A 14,989-nucleotide genomic window follows, 5' to 3' on the forward strand; every position below is an offset into this window, starting at 1 on the left:
AGTATTGACAATAATATATGGACTAAATAATTTTAAACTATATATTCTAAATAAAAACAAAGTATTAGTAAGATCAGACTGCGAAATCATAGTTAAGTTTCACCAAAAAATAAATGATAAAGCTAGTATTAAGAGACGATGGTTTAATTTCATAGATATCATAGCTATGTATAATAATATTATTTTTGAATATGTAAAAGGAAAAGATAATGATCTAGCAGATCAATTAAGTAGATTACAAATTAAAATTAATTAATATAACATCTGTTTCAGCATGAGACCAACTGACCAAATGCCAGCAAACAAAGACAAGGGCATAGCCCTAGCTACAGACTCATACGCTCAGACATTATTAGGTAGTATAAATTTTAGACCACAGAGTTCAGTAGAATATATATACAAGTTTATATATTTGTATATATATTTCTTGATATACATAGAAAAATTATGTATATATACACGCGCACATAGAATATTTAACACTATAAAATTAAGGTATTTTTCTTAATAAAAATAAAGAGAATATTTTTATCAGTAAGAAATATCTTCAGAAGAGCAAAAACTCTTACATGATTTAAAATTTCAAAAATCGCAAAATTTAAGTATTAATAATAAATTAAATCAATACACTTTAAAGAATGTTTTAGCACTTAATACTTTTAAAAGTATTTTATAAATTTAACGAGGTATTTTATAATCGCACGAAGCGCAATCAAGTTCACTAGTTACGCATTATATAATTCAACTATAAATTAAATCACCAAATGTATTACGCTCAAAACACATTACACATTTAATTAATGAAAATGAAAAAAATAAGTTTTATTCAAAACAATTATATCGGAAATCAAGCAACAACGACCGTACAAGGAGAGACTCCCTTCTCAGATTTTGACTTATATATCATTTAAAGATTACCTTAAAATTTTTAAAACACAATAATATATTGATTAGATTGATTAATAGAATTTATTTATGCGTTTGATAAATATTTAGGAACCGATTAGTTGGAAGAATTGAATAGATTATTCCCAATATAAAATTAGGAATCAAATCCATAGTGTGTTTGTTTGAAATAATTAGCTAACTTGGGATAAATTTTATGTCACAAGAGCATAATTATGTATTTCATATAAAAAAAATGAAATAAATAGGCTTGATTATAATTTTAGGATGATCTGGTTATAATTCTAGGATAATCTGATTTTGGATTAAAATATTTATAATCCAAAATTAGTAATTTATATATTTTTTTATCCACAAATTACCTTTTTCCAAAATAAATTTCTAACTTCTTGTCTTTTCCATATATGTACTTCATTTTTCTCCTTACAAAATTACTTTTATAACTCTAAGTATGTTGGTTATTATTAATTTCAACACTTTTATTTATAACTATTTATTTATAAAATTAATTTCAACACTTAAAAGTACTTACCAACATGTATAATACTTATCAATTACATACACACCTATTTATAATAACAATCTTCTATAATAACATTTTGTTATAAAAGTCATACTTTTTTTTGAAACTTGTATATTATTTTCTAACAATATTTACTATGACAAATCAAAAAATATTCCGACAAAGAAGAATGTTATAATCAGCCAACTCAAACACCCCACTTACAAAAATAAAGGAAAAATGAAAACATAATAGAGGTTGGAGGGAGGGGGGGTTGGTGCTTTGCGTGGGGTGGGGTGGAGCTGTCATTTTACTATCTTTTCTCTAGTTTGTAAATTACTATGTTTTCAGTTCCTCACTTTTTGAGCTTTTTCTTACATTCTTTAGATATGTCTATTTTGACTTCATCTTTCTTCCATTCTTAACCCCACCACCCCACAAAGACAATCCACTATTTTGCTTCTTCTTGTTCGTCATGTCTATTTTCAAGAATTAATTTCTCAAGACTTCCCACTGTAAGTCCTTTTTTCTCTGATCTATACTCATATTATTTTAATTATCGACTGTGGTTTCATATTGGTACTACTTTTATTCATTATGCTACAATCTGTTTGTTTCTTGGACTAATTTGATCTGAAAGTGGTCAATCAAGCTTAAAAATTCAATCTTTATGAATTAAATCTTAAAGGGTTTGACTAAAAAAATTCAATCTTGATGCGTTACATCCAAAGGGGATTGTGTCATTTAGGTGTAGAGATGGAAATTATTTTGTTTTCTTGATTCTAGGATGATGGGGCTGTAGAAATATGGACTTTCACCTGGAATCAGTCAACATGATGAATATGCTGAGATTATTCTGAAATTTTATAATTTGTTGTATAATGATATTGAGATTTAGAATTTGTCCAAATTTGGATCATTTTTACCAAAAATAATTAAAGAGGGTAGAGGAGAAGGGGTGTGTGTGGGGGTGGGGGTGGAGGTGGAGGTGGGTGGGGGAAATGATCAGGCTTACTGGTGTGGTACCAAATTGTAGGAAATTGAATTTTGAGTTAAGGGATTTTAGTTAGTGGGTATTTGAGTTAGTATCTGGAGATTTTGCATCTTGAAGTTGCTATTGATATTTCCAGAATGCAGACCTTTTTCTTTTGCTTGAAGTTTGTACACTTTTCGCGACAGCTAAGTTTGTTTAATTTCCAAGAGTCTAACTTCTAGCAATTTTACCGCACTGTGAAGTAGTAACTTAGTGGATCTTAGGTCAAGGTGAACCAAAAAGTTTTGGGGACCCCTTTCAATATATTTTAATTATCAACTGTGGTTTCATATTGGAGCCCCTTTCTTTACTATTTTGTTCATTATGCTACAATCTATTCGTTTCTTGGACTAATTTATCTGTTTACATGCAAATTTTGCATCTGAAAGTGGTCAATGCAGCTAAAATAATCCAATCTTGATGGATTAGATCTTAAAGGGTTTGACTAAAAATACAATCTTGATGCGTTACATCCAAAGGGGATGTGTCATTTAGTGTAGAGATGAGAAGGATTTTCATATTGTTGCTAGAATGATGGGGTTGTAGAAATATGGACTTCATCTGGAATATTGAGATTTGGAATTTGTCCAAATGTGGATCATTTCTATAAAAAGTAATTTAATAGGGTAGGGGGTAGGAGAAGAGAGTGTGTGTGTGGGGGTGGTGGGGGATGATTAGCTTACTGCTGTAGTACCAAATTGTAGGAAATCGAAGTTCGAATCAAGGGATTTTAGTTAGTATCTGGAGATTTTGCATCTTGAAGTTGCTATTGATATTTCCAGAATGCAGACCTTCTTTTTCTTTCGCTTGAAGTTTGTTCACTTTTCACGATATCTACGTTAGTTAAATTTCCAAGAGTCTAACTTCTAGCAGCTTTACCGCACTGTGAAGTAGTAACTTAGTGGGTCTGAGGTCACGGTGAGCCAAAAAGTTTAAGGTACAAATAATGCTTCATTTGAGACTTTTACTTCAGCTTCAGTAGATTAAGCTCTGAGATTTTTACGTATTGTGAGATGAAATGGTTTCGTAAGAAAGCTATACCAGAGAAATATAATTACCCTATTGTGACAGTGGATCAAGAGCCGAAGAGGAAAAGGACAGACAAAAACAACGGCTCACTCAATTTTGAGTGACGAAGGAGAATAATACCATCGGTCCATTTCATTAATTTAATTACCACATCGGTTCAAATGGTTATAAACGTATATCTGGAAAACTTGACCTCTTGGCTTGGTGCTGTTATTGACCATTTAGAACTCAGGTTAAGTGGTTAACAGAATTGGAGCCAAGACTATTTCCTTGACTGCAGAAATTCTAGTCATTATGGCAACTTCTGTGAAAGTGGGGCTAAGATGTTTTAACGCGCGACTTTCTAAAGAATTTTTCATATGGATATAACCAAGTCCTTTTATCTGCATCAACCATCTTAACATACAAGGTAAGACATTCCGAGTGATTCTTTAATCACTGGGAGAGTCTCCGGAACTTTGTCTTGCAGATAAGAGGGGTTTAATAACAAGATTGCATCTTGCCATCCCCTCTATTGATGTGATATGAGACTCAAGATATTACATCAACAATCAACGCTAGATAGAAAATAGGAAGAGCGATAGAAATTAAGAGATATAGAAGCTAGAAAGGATTTAGTCAAATAAGTGAAAGCAAAGATTAAGCATTCAATCAAACAATTGTAATACAAGGGAGAAGGAAAATTGAACTCTTAGAAAGGAATGCTTATCCAAGTACTCAAGAGGGTTCAATTTGAGAGACAAAGGGTCTTCCCCAGAACTCGCAAAAGGAGCCTAAACATCAAATGTTCATCCAAAAACTAACTAATGAACCAAACGCTAGTCTCTACTATTCATAATAATTGATAAAAATAACCTAAGCTAGTTACAATAATACCCTTGAGCTAAAAACAAGGAAAACAAGGAAATTGCTTTGCCTAGCCAATTAGCTATTTAAAATGTAGCCACCTCTTGCTTATATCTCCACTTTTCTATGTTGTAGACCTTCCATGCTTCTTTCATTGATCTTCTAGAGTCTTCAAAGAACTTCGAATCTAGTTGGCAGTTTTCATATCCATGATGGCTAATCCATATCCCATCATCTATCCATCCTTTCCCCGAAAAAACAAGGACAAACTAAAAGAGAAGTACATATTTGTTAGATGGAATTGTTAAGTAAATAGTTCATGTTGGAAAAAAATTTGTTCAAATTACCTTCTTCATTATTCTAAACTTGTCTTAGTTTGGTTGTTCTCATTATTTTTTCGGCAAAAGAAAATAGAAAAAGGGGCAACCCCGGTGCACTAAGCTCCCGCTATGCGCAGCCCCGGTCCTTAAATTAACTTGTTTTGTTCTCTTTTCAAAATTTCCATGTGGGAAACAAATTTCTGTATTTTCATCTTCTTGGTTTAGTTGAAATTGAATAAAATATAAGATGCAAGGCACCCTGGCAGCAGTTGTTTTCATGTTTTGGACTTTTTGTGGCATAAAGTGGTGGATGATCACAAGGTTTTGAATACTTATCCAACGATTCTAGTTATGCATTTATTGTTACTCTACAGCGGGACTAGAATTAGAAAGTCATATTCCATTATTCACAGAATCAGGGTTAGCGTCACATTATCAATGTGATTAGAGTCCCCTAATCAACGGTATTAGAAATCACCACGAAGAAGGCTAAAATGTATAGTAAATAAACAAATGCCAAGAGACATTGCTCTCAGACATTTTCAAATTTCTACTCCCCTCTGTAGCTTATTCTCTACTCTATGATTAACTTGAAATGTTATGGTCCGCTGCAGTGACTGTATATGTGTTTGACAGTACAAGATGTTCGACTGTGGTTCCAAGTCCCAATATCTTGGGGGGCAGCGAGAGAAGTTTGTAAGGTACTAGAATTTATTCTCCTTTAAGGTTATTAATTTGCTTTTCTTTTCACTTGATTTTTGCATCTTTTGAGTCTAAGGGCCCATTGGACATACGATATGAAATCAGATTGATATGAAGTTAATGTTTTGTTTGGACGTGCAATTTGGATTTTTTAAGTTGTATTTTTTTCCTCATAAGCATGAAAACCCCACAAGTTGTGAAAACTATCAAAATTTCCCCAATTATGATATAATCTTACCAAATGGGCAAACCATAGTTTATAAACAAGATACCGGAATATCCTAAGGCACCGGATTTGTAAATCGCATATCTCCATGTTCCTTTATAAATAAAATATTTGTGATTACAAACTTCCAAATACATTATAAAGATCTACTAATCAACAATATTAGTAACTAGTTATTCTTTTATAATCCTCTCACATGGTACAAACAATCTCTTCACACCGAGCATGAGTGTTTTTTTGCAAAATTTAAAGTGATGGGTCTTTTTTTTTGTTCAAAATATAAACTTATGGATCAAGTTTTACATTTTAAAAAATTTGAAATCATGATTTGGAATCTCAAATCATGTTTTTTGGAGAATTTGAGATTTCAAATCAAGATATCAAATTGCATGTCCAAACGCCATTTGAAATCATGACTTCATATCGCATGTCCAAACACAAGCTAAGTATCTTGTCTTTCACTTGTAACTTTTACCTACTCTCGGATATTAGTTAGGTTTTATACTATTGAAATGAGTTAGTTTATGCACCCAAAGATATGGCCTAGTGGTCAATAAAGTGGGAGGAGAACCATGAGGTCTCATCTTCGTCTCCGCTCATCTTCGAATCCTAGCGGAGACAAAAATACTCTGTTATTTTCTTCGTATCTGTCTAAGCTTTGGTGGGAAAATTAACCTGGTACATATTGCTGGTGAGAGGTATAAGGTATCTTGTGGAATTAGTCGAGGTACTTGCAAGCTGAACCGGACACTACGTTACTAAAAAAAATTATTTTTCTTGTTTCATCTTATTTTGTTGGATAAAGAGATTATTCCTTATTAAATACAATATCTCACATTAATTTGGTATGAATGCTTCAAAAGATCAAAGGTGATTGGATGAATTGGTTATGCCGATGCTTAATGGTTGTGTGACTTGAAACAACAGCTGAACTACCGAGGGAATGGATGGGTTTTCATGTGCTAGCTGTTGAAAAAGCGGTGGGACATATATCGTTTGGTTTACATAGGACCTTTATTGGCTTACATGGTTATTGTAGGCTTTTACTATTATATTTTACCCTTGAAGGATTTTTGCCTTATAGCAATTTAATTCTAATGAACGAGGAGACTTAACATTAACAATGTAATTATTATAGTTTTATCACTGTTGATTGTTCTTCCCTGATTATCTTAGCTTCTTTTTGGCATCTAATATTGCTTCTTCGCATTTTGATTTAGGTTGGATGACTTGGATTCCAGACTATCCTCTCCTTCCGCATCACTAACAACAAATACATGTGGCTTCAACATTGAGGGTTTAAAACGTTCAAACCATGCGACTAGCAGTCCGTCAAGGTCTTTTAAGAAAGGAGTGAAAAAAGGATCCGAAGGACTTAAATCAATTGGTCGATCACTGGGATTTGGTGTCTCTCGGGCTGTATTTCCTGAAGATCTGAAAGTTTCAGAGAAGAAGATTTTTGACCCTCAAGATAAATTCCTTCTGTTATGGAACAAACTGTTTGTTGTATCATGTATTCTAGCCGTGTCTGTGGATCCACTGTTTTTCTACCTTCCAGTTTTTGATAACAAGACAAATTGCCTTCAGATTGATAGGAAGCTAGCTGTCACAGCCACTACCCTACGTACAGTGATTGATGCTTTCTATCTTATTCACATGGCTCTTCAGTTTCGCACGGCTTATATTGCACCATCATCTCGAGTTTTTGGACGGGGTGAACTTGTGATAGATCCTGCACAGATTGCTAAAAGATACTTGCGATTCTATTTTATCATTGATTTTTTTGCTGTGCTTCCCTTGCCGCAGGTGAAGAGAAATATTTTATATTTCTTTGACATTTCTCCATATGGAAATTTTATTTGCTTTAGTAATCTACCATGCCTCTGATTGTCACAGATTGAAAAAAGATACTGAACCATGGTTTTCCTTCTTAACATCATAAACCCTCTTTTAAAGGCTCTTGCTGATCTTATGTTTTTCCTGATTCTGCATATGTTAGGGCAGTCATAGAATGTTTTATGTGGGTTTAGTCTTCTGCTTGAACACTTTTTTTTGACTGAGACAACAATACTGCTTATCAATAGGTGAATTTGTGTATTCTAACTCACTTTTCTTTTTATGCATCTATGCAGATTGTGGTGTGGAGATTCCTGCAGAGCTCAACAGGTTCTGATGTCTTCACTACAAAGCAAGCTTTGCTTTACATCATCTTGCTTCAGTACATCCCCAGATTTGTTAGAGTTATACCCTTAACTTCGGAATTGAAAAGAACTACTGGTGTCTTTGCTGAAACCGCGTGGGCTGGTGCTGCGTCCTATTTGCTATTGTACATGCTTGCTAGTCATGTAAGCTAGTCATCAAATTGTTGAAATGATGGATATCATGGCTCACAAGCAATCTGTTTTACTCTCTATGATATTTTTGAGTCTTTTATCTGTTTGTTGGTTTTTATGTCACTTCTTTTTCTTTTCCTCTTGTCTATGCAGGGGAAGTGGGGCTAGCTAAGTATAGATTTGGGGAGGGAGGGTTAAAAGGCCTAGAGTTCTTTCATTTTCTTATCGTAAAAGATTGGAAAAAAAGGCAGAGTCCTGTGTTTCCAGTTCAATTGTTGGTGACAGTGATACAATGGTTCACTTGTAATATATATTATCTGCTTTGTTTCCTGAGTTGAAATTTGGGATGGTTCACTTACGGAAATTTTCTTGCACAGCGTGCATAGGTATGATTATTCTAAGTTGAAAGTTTAGAATGTGTTTAGAGTCATGTCCTAATAGCTTCTTTAGATTTATGAGTCTAATGAATGCACATTTGTCAATTGCATGGATCATGTGAATATCGTCCATTTTATCTTTTCATCTCTGTTGACTCTCACATCTTATTTTATTACTCTAGAAAGATAACAAAGGCTAGACTTTTAGGTCCAAATGTATGATCATGATCTTCTTTCTGCTTCATTAGGCATGTTTTTCACTTCCCTTTTGTATGTATTCTTTGCAGATAGTTGGGTCTTTTTGGTACTTGCTAGCTGTGGAACGCTATGATACATGCTGGCAGCAAGCTTGTAAACACAATGCAACATGCAACACTGATTTCTTGTACTGTGGGAATCAGTACATGACGGGTTATAATAGTTGGAGCAGCATAAGTGACTCAGTCTTAAATGATGCTTGCCCTGCAAATAGTGACAACTCACCATTTGATTTTGGGATTTTTGATCAGGCTTTATCATCTGGCATCATTTATTCCATGAAATTCGTGGCTAAATATTGTTATTGTCTGTGGTGGGGGCTGCAGAACTTGAGGTGAGTTTACTTTAACGCTCAACTGATATTGTAGTTGTCTTGATTGCTATGTTGTTTCAGTTATTCATTTCCTTGGTTAATAGTTCTATCTTTAATTTGAAGTATAAACTCACTAGTGAGAATGGCTGGTATATGAAGTTTGATTCATGCCCCCTGACCAACATTGCATTTTTTGGACTTACTGGCTTTAATGTTTATCATCTGTGTTAGAATGTCTCATATTGGTTGATTAAATGAGTTGTTGTCTCCTCATATTACCAATTTTTTTCAAAAGAGGAGTTGTTGTCTCCCTATATGGTCTTCCGAAATTCTCAACTCAGGAGCAAACTTTCGGGATTGTGTTAGGTACAAGTTTTATTTTTTTAATATGGCCTTCAGACCCATCCCTATTATTATTGATTTGTCAAATGTTGGTCTCCTATGTTATACTATGCGAATTCTAGAATCTAGATGTCCAGCTCTTGGTGTGTAGGGGCAGGGGAGGGGGTTGTTTAGAATGTTTAACATTGGTTAAGATAATGAGATATTGTCTCCTCATATGGTCTTGGGAAATCTTCACCTAGTAAGCTAGTTTTTGGGTCGAGTTAAGGCCTAAGGTTTATTTTCTTAACAATCTGAAATAAAAATGCTCAAATGACCTTCAGAAAACCTGTATCACTTCACCCTAGGCATCCAGGCTCTGTCAGCTCCCTGAGTTGGGGGTGTCAGGTGGGGTTTAGGGGGTTGAAGCTTTTTCGCATTCTAAAATGGTATCAGAATAGAGAAACCTCGACAAAAAAGTATATTGTATTAGGAAGTGCAACTATCTGCCATTAGTTATAAAATGGGAGAAGAGAATTGCGTGAAGCAGAACTAGAATTAAATCAAAGAACTTGGTTTTTCTGTACTTTTGTAGCATAATGTGCACTGCTACTTTAATATCAATACAAAGCCATGAATTTCTTCAAGAAAACTCGAAGGATTTCTCTCGTGAAGACTGAAGACTCAGTTCTTTAAAGAGTTTATCATGGGAATATGTCTGAGGTTGCTGATCAAGTATTACAAACAGTAAGTCTACTTATTGAGCCCAAGGGAGCAGGGAGAATGAAAAGAAAGTTACGTGGAGAACTTAGATGTTGCTCTGGACTGCAATCCGTTTCTCCTTTTTTTTAAAATAGTAACAAGTGTTGTGCACTGCAATCTTTTGAAAACTTTTGAGGAATATCTTGAAAGTGACCAATGGAGAAAAATTAGGTCTAGTTATCAACCCTTAGAGTCAGGGAGAAGAAAAAGAAAAGTACATGGATGTCAGTGGACTGCAAGGCTTGAAAACATATATTCATGACACCACATGAAACTTAAAAATGCTTGGTGTGTCATTTCATTGGATTTCAATTTATGATAGTTGGCTTGCTTTCAAGGATAATAGAGGACACACTAATTCCCTCCGTTTTAATTTATGCCACCCTTATATTTAATGAGTTTTTAGTTCCACCATATTAAGGACGTACACTTCACATTGGTTAAAGGATGGATTATGTTATACACACTTCAGTATGCCACCTTTCTCTTAGCACTTCATTTCTGTGACACTCATTTGTGGGTAGATTGGGTATTAGAGATTTGTTATTTACTCCCATATAATATAGCGTTGAACAATTGTGCGATAGAAGTTGCTTTTTACTTTGTTAGATATTTCCCTATCGCATTGACATTTCCTCAACAAAAATAACTTGTGGAGGTATGTCCAATTTCACTTGTCCAGTTTGATATTTACCATTTTATCTTTTATTATTAATACTTTAATTATTTCCAACTCTCTCCATATTACCGAGGACATAACCCTAAATAGGAATGAGTGGAGGACGCGTATTAGAGTAGAAGGTTAGTAGGGGTGAAGGTTAGTGGAGGCTTAGCGGGTTAAGTTGTGTATCATGTTTCTATTATCATATTATTTTGTGGTTGTTATTGTTTCTTTCTTGTAGACTTTACATGCTTTACTTACTAACTGCCATGCTTTCTTCATTGTTATTCCTTCTTTTTTACTTGGTTTTGAAGCATTTGAGCTAAGGGTCTGTCGGAAACAACCTCTCTACCTCCTCGAGGTAGTGGTAAGGTCTGCGTACATTCTACCCTCCCCGGACCCCACTTAGTGGGATTTCACTGGGTATGTTGTTGTAATTATTTCCAGCTCATTTCCCAACATTAGAGGACTTATAATAATTAGGGGTGATCTGGTAAAGTTATCATTTTATTTATTGCTTCTTATGGGGGGAAGGTGTCAAGTCAAATATGGACAAAGAAACATGGACAGAGGAAGTACTAGTTAATTTTTCTATTCTAGGATCATACTACAAGAACTACAATATAGACGAACCATGACCACTTCGATTTGTCACAGGTACACATTGTTAAGTAGTATGCTCAAAAGTTGGATTTTACAACAGAAAATTTACCAAAGTTAGAAACCGATGATCCTTTTTATGCACCGGTAAAATGCATTGTATTTGCTTGATAGCACTCCTGCTGAAATTGCATAATCTACTGCACAAATGCTTGTAAAATGTAGTATGCCTTACCAATGGAATTGAGGAGATTCTTTTGATATATATCTACGCTGCATGATCTGTAAAATTCTGTATTATTTGATTGACAGTTGATTCCCACTGAACTTGTATTAATGATCATCTCTTCTTTCTTTTTTTTCTTCCTTTTTGTTCTTTTCTGCCCATGCAGTACCCTCGGACAGGGACTTCAAACTAGCACATATCCCGGGGAGTCTATTTTCTCTATAGGATTGGCTATACTTGGGCTCATTCTCTTTGCATTATTGATTGGTAACATGCAGGTAATGATCGACTGAGAAATGTAGGTTCCTTACTGTCAGTGTCATTTGCTTGTACAAGTTTATGTGTAAGTCCTTCATCAAAAAAAGTTAATGCAGTAGTTATCGTCAATTTGACGGTGCTACCATCATGAAAAATGTGTAGTTAATAGTTATTAGAAGGATGAAGGAACATTGAAGCTTAACGTTAAGAGTAGGCTCGAAAGTGCTGATTATGTATTTGCAGGTTTGTTGCCTCATCACATAAATGTAGAGAAATAATTAAGTTTGATTTACTGTGTGCGCACGTGTGTGTGTGTGGGAGGGGGGGGGGGGGTTCCAGTTCAGGTCATTAAGTGTTATCATGAAACTTGAATAATACGACTCCTTTTGTTTATCAAATGCTGAATTGCATGAAAAGCTAAAAAGTGAGCTGTAGAATCTAAGGTTACTATTTGCAAGATATCTGTATTATGGCATTCACGTTCTTTGCAGTGCAGTGTTTTTGGTAATGACATTTATATCTCTGAGAAATTTGCGCTCAGATTTTGGTGTTTTGCTGTCACAGACGTATCTACAATCTCTTACTATTCGACTCGAAGAGATGAGAGTTAAAAGGCGTGACTCAGAACAGTGGATGCATCATCGGTTACTCCCACAAGATCTCCGAGAACGGGTTAGGCGCTATGATCAGTATAAGTGGCAGGAAACTCGTGGAGTGGATGAAGAGAATATAGTCCAGAGCTTACCCAAGGATCTTAGGAGGGATATCAAGCGTCATCTTTGTCTGGCTTTAGTGAAGAGGGTAACCAACCAACTTATATATTTTCGTGCTTCTGTTACATTTACACACATTTTATCCCCTTGTCTTTGAGCGGAGATTGAAGTATGATTTTGAAATCTCAACGGAGATAAAACATTAGGTGATTTCTTCCCATTTGTCTAAGCCTTGGTGGGGAGTGTTATTTGGTAGCTGTTGCTGATGGGAGGTAGCAGGTATTCCGTAGAATTAGTCGAGATGCGCGTAAGCTGGGACACCACGGTTATCAAAACATAGTTTTTTTTTCACAACTAAATACTAATGAGATGATGGGAACTAGTTGAGAATGTTCACTCCACAACAGGATTCTTGTCGCTAACTGTTGTTGGAGTCAGATTCTATTTGGTTGCGTTTTACTAATAATATATTTTTCATTGATTTCAGGTTCCTCTATTTGAGAATATGGATGAAAGGTTACTTGATGCTATTTGCGAGCGTCTGAAACCATGTTTATATATCGAGAACACACACATTGTTCGAGAAGGAGATCCAGTGGATGAGATGCTCTTCATCATACGAGGCCGCCTTGAGAGTGTGACAACTGATGGTGGGAGAAGTGGTTTCTTCAACCGCAGTTTGTTGAAAGATAGCGACTTTTGTGGAGAGGAACTTCTAACTTGGGCACTGGATCCAAAATCTGGCTCTAACCTCCCATCTTCCACGCGTACAGTGAAAGCTCTGACAGAAGTGGAGGCTTTCGCTCTTACAGCAGACGAGTTGAAATTCGTTGCCAGTCAGTTCAGACGTCTTCACAGTAGGCAGGTTCAGCACACATTCCGTTTCTACTCGCAGCAATGGAGGACTTGGGGTGCTTGCTTTATCCAAGCAGCGTGGAGACGGTACACCAAGAGAAAACTTATGGAACTCCAACGGAAGGAAGAAGAAGAAGCCGAGGCATTGGCTGCAGGCAGTGGCAATTCTAGTGGCACTACTTACAGTATCCGTGCTACGTTCTTGGCATCGAAATTTGCAGCAAATGCCCTCCGAGGCGTTCATAGGAATCGTAATCTCAAGAGTGCTAGGGAGCTGGTGAAGCTACAGAAACCTCCAGAGCCAGATTTTAGTGCAGATGCAGATTGATTTTGTTTTGCATATATGCTCATTTTGATTTTGGTGAGTTTGCAAAGAGCCTTCAATGTATAATTTTATGATTTAGAGTGTTACTGCAAGAATATTGTGCAATTAAATATGGTTAGTATGATCCTCTAATTCAAATCTTTATTGAATTATAGCTATTTATGAAAATTTATATGATGTTGATATGAATTATTGACCCTCTTAACCATAGCAGAGAAAAAGAAAAAATTGTGTGTAGTTATCATTTTCCCCTGTTAGATCTGTTCTGTGTGCATTGGCCTCTTCACGACCCTAGGGGCCATAGGAAATAGAATGCAAGAGATCCGCGATCACTCAAATTTAGATGCTCAAATCGAGTTAAGAGCATTTCAAAAACTTGAAAATCCAACTACAAGACGAGCAATTTGATACAACATTGTTTTGGTATCTTTGTTTTGTCGACTCCTACTCAATTGCCTATTTGCCATACCATATTTGGCAATGTTGCCTTATTGACATGATACATAAACAAACACTCAAACTTAGTTCAGCTGACAAGTAAAAACTTTAATTTTGAGAGTGCACATCAGACACCTTAACTCATCTTCACTGTGTCGGTTGAATACTCCAACTTACAACATGATAATCCAAACAACTCCAATATTTATGTGTAACGTTAGCATCAAGTGTCCAGAGGCAGAATGGAGATGAATTGGGGGTCTTTAGTTATTGGATAAAAGTGAAAACGAGTTGGAGTGTGTAGTTATCAGTTGAGACTATATTGAAGGGTCTAGTCAATGAATTTTTCGGTGATATGATTTTCAGACACTCTTTTTCCAAAACCTTTACAGGTTCCTCCGTAATGAACTGGAGGAATAGTACGTATAGCCTCATCATGATCCACGCCATTTTTTAGCATTTAGAAGCCACTTAACAAGAATTAGAAGATTTTTTTAGTTTTTCCTATTTCTTAGTCAATTGTTTTTTTGGTGATATAGTTTTTTGGCACTTTTTTAAAAATTTTTTTTACAGAAACATTCGTAATAACCTAGGGAAATAGTATGTATAGCCTCACCATGATCCACACCATTCGTAATAACGATCATTTTTTTCCAAAACTTATATGTTATCCTCCGTAAGTACCCGGGGGATAAAAATATGTAGCCTTGACACGATATACGGCACATTCATATCATTTAGGGGCCGCGCAAGCGGAATTAGGCATTTCTCATTTTTCATGTGTGTTAACCTATAAATATTTTGGTGAACTAGCTTTCGGTTGAATTTTTTTTGAAACCTATATGGGACACTCCGTAACTACCTAGGGAATCAGCACATGTAGCCTCGTCACTATCAACGACGTATTCATATCATTTAGGGGCCGCACAAGCGGAATTATGCGATTTTCTTATTTTTCGTGTGTGTTAGACAATGAATATTTTGG

The 14,989-nt window shown here is 35.3% G+C and overlaps 1 protein-coding gene across 1 annotated transcript; it reads left to right on the top strand.

The window, feature by feature from the left end:
* The first annotated feature begins 1,747 nt into the window (after positions 1-1,747).
* Positions 1,748-13,755, top strand: LOC129891543 (probable cyclic nucleotide-gated ion channel 5). Its single transcript, XM_055966938.1, has 8 exons — positions 1,748-1,923; positions 5,251-5,337; positions 6,785-7,370; positions 7,697-7,909; positions 8,562-8,866; positions 11,582-11,693; positions 12,238-12,474; positions 12,874-13,755. The coding sequence occupies exons 2-8, from the start codon at positions 5,279-5,281 to the stop codon at positions 13,567-13,569; spliced, it is 2,208 nt and encodes a 735-aa protein (XP_055822913.1). The 5' UTR covers positions 1,748-1,923; positions 5,251-5,278; the 3' UTR covers positions 13,570-13,755.
* Positions 13,756-14,989: the final 1,234 nt, after the last annotated feature.

This window comes from Solanum dulcamara, chromosome 6, assembly GCF_947179165.1.
Source record: "Solanum dulcamara chromosome 6, daSolDulc1.2, whole genome shotgun sequence".
NCBI classification, from domain to species: Eukaryota; Viridiplantae; Streptophyta; class Magnoliopsida; order Solanales; family Solanaceae; genus Solanum; species Solanum dulcamara.

What these genes read in the sequence shown, in the direction of transcription:
- LOC129891543 (XM_055966938.1), top strand. Translation starts at nt 5,279, where the DNA reads ATGTTCGACTGTGGTTCCAAGTCCCAATATCTTGGGGGGCAGCGAGAG. An exon ending in TGGGGGCTGCAGAACTTGAG is followed by an intron (nt 8,867 to 11,581) that starts GTGAGTTTACTT and finishes CTGCCCATGCAG; the next exon opens with TACCCTCGGACAGGGACTTC. An exon ending in TATTGATTGGTAACATGCAG is followed by an intron (nt 11,694 to 12,237) that starts GTAATGATCGAC and finishes TTGCTGTCACAG; the next exon opens with ACGTATCTACAATCTCTTAC.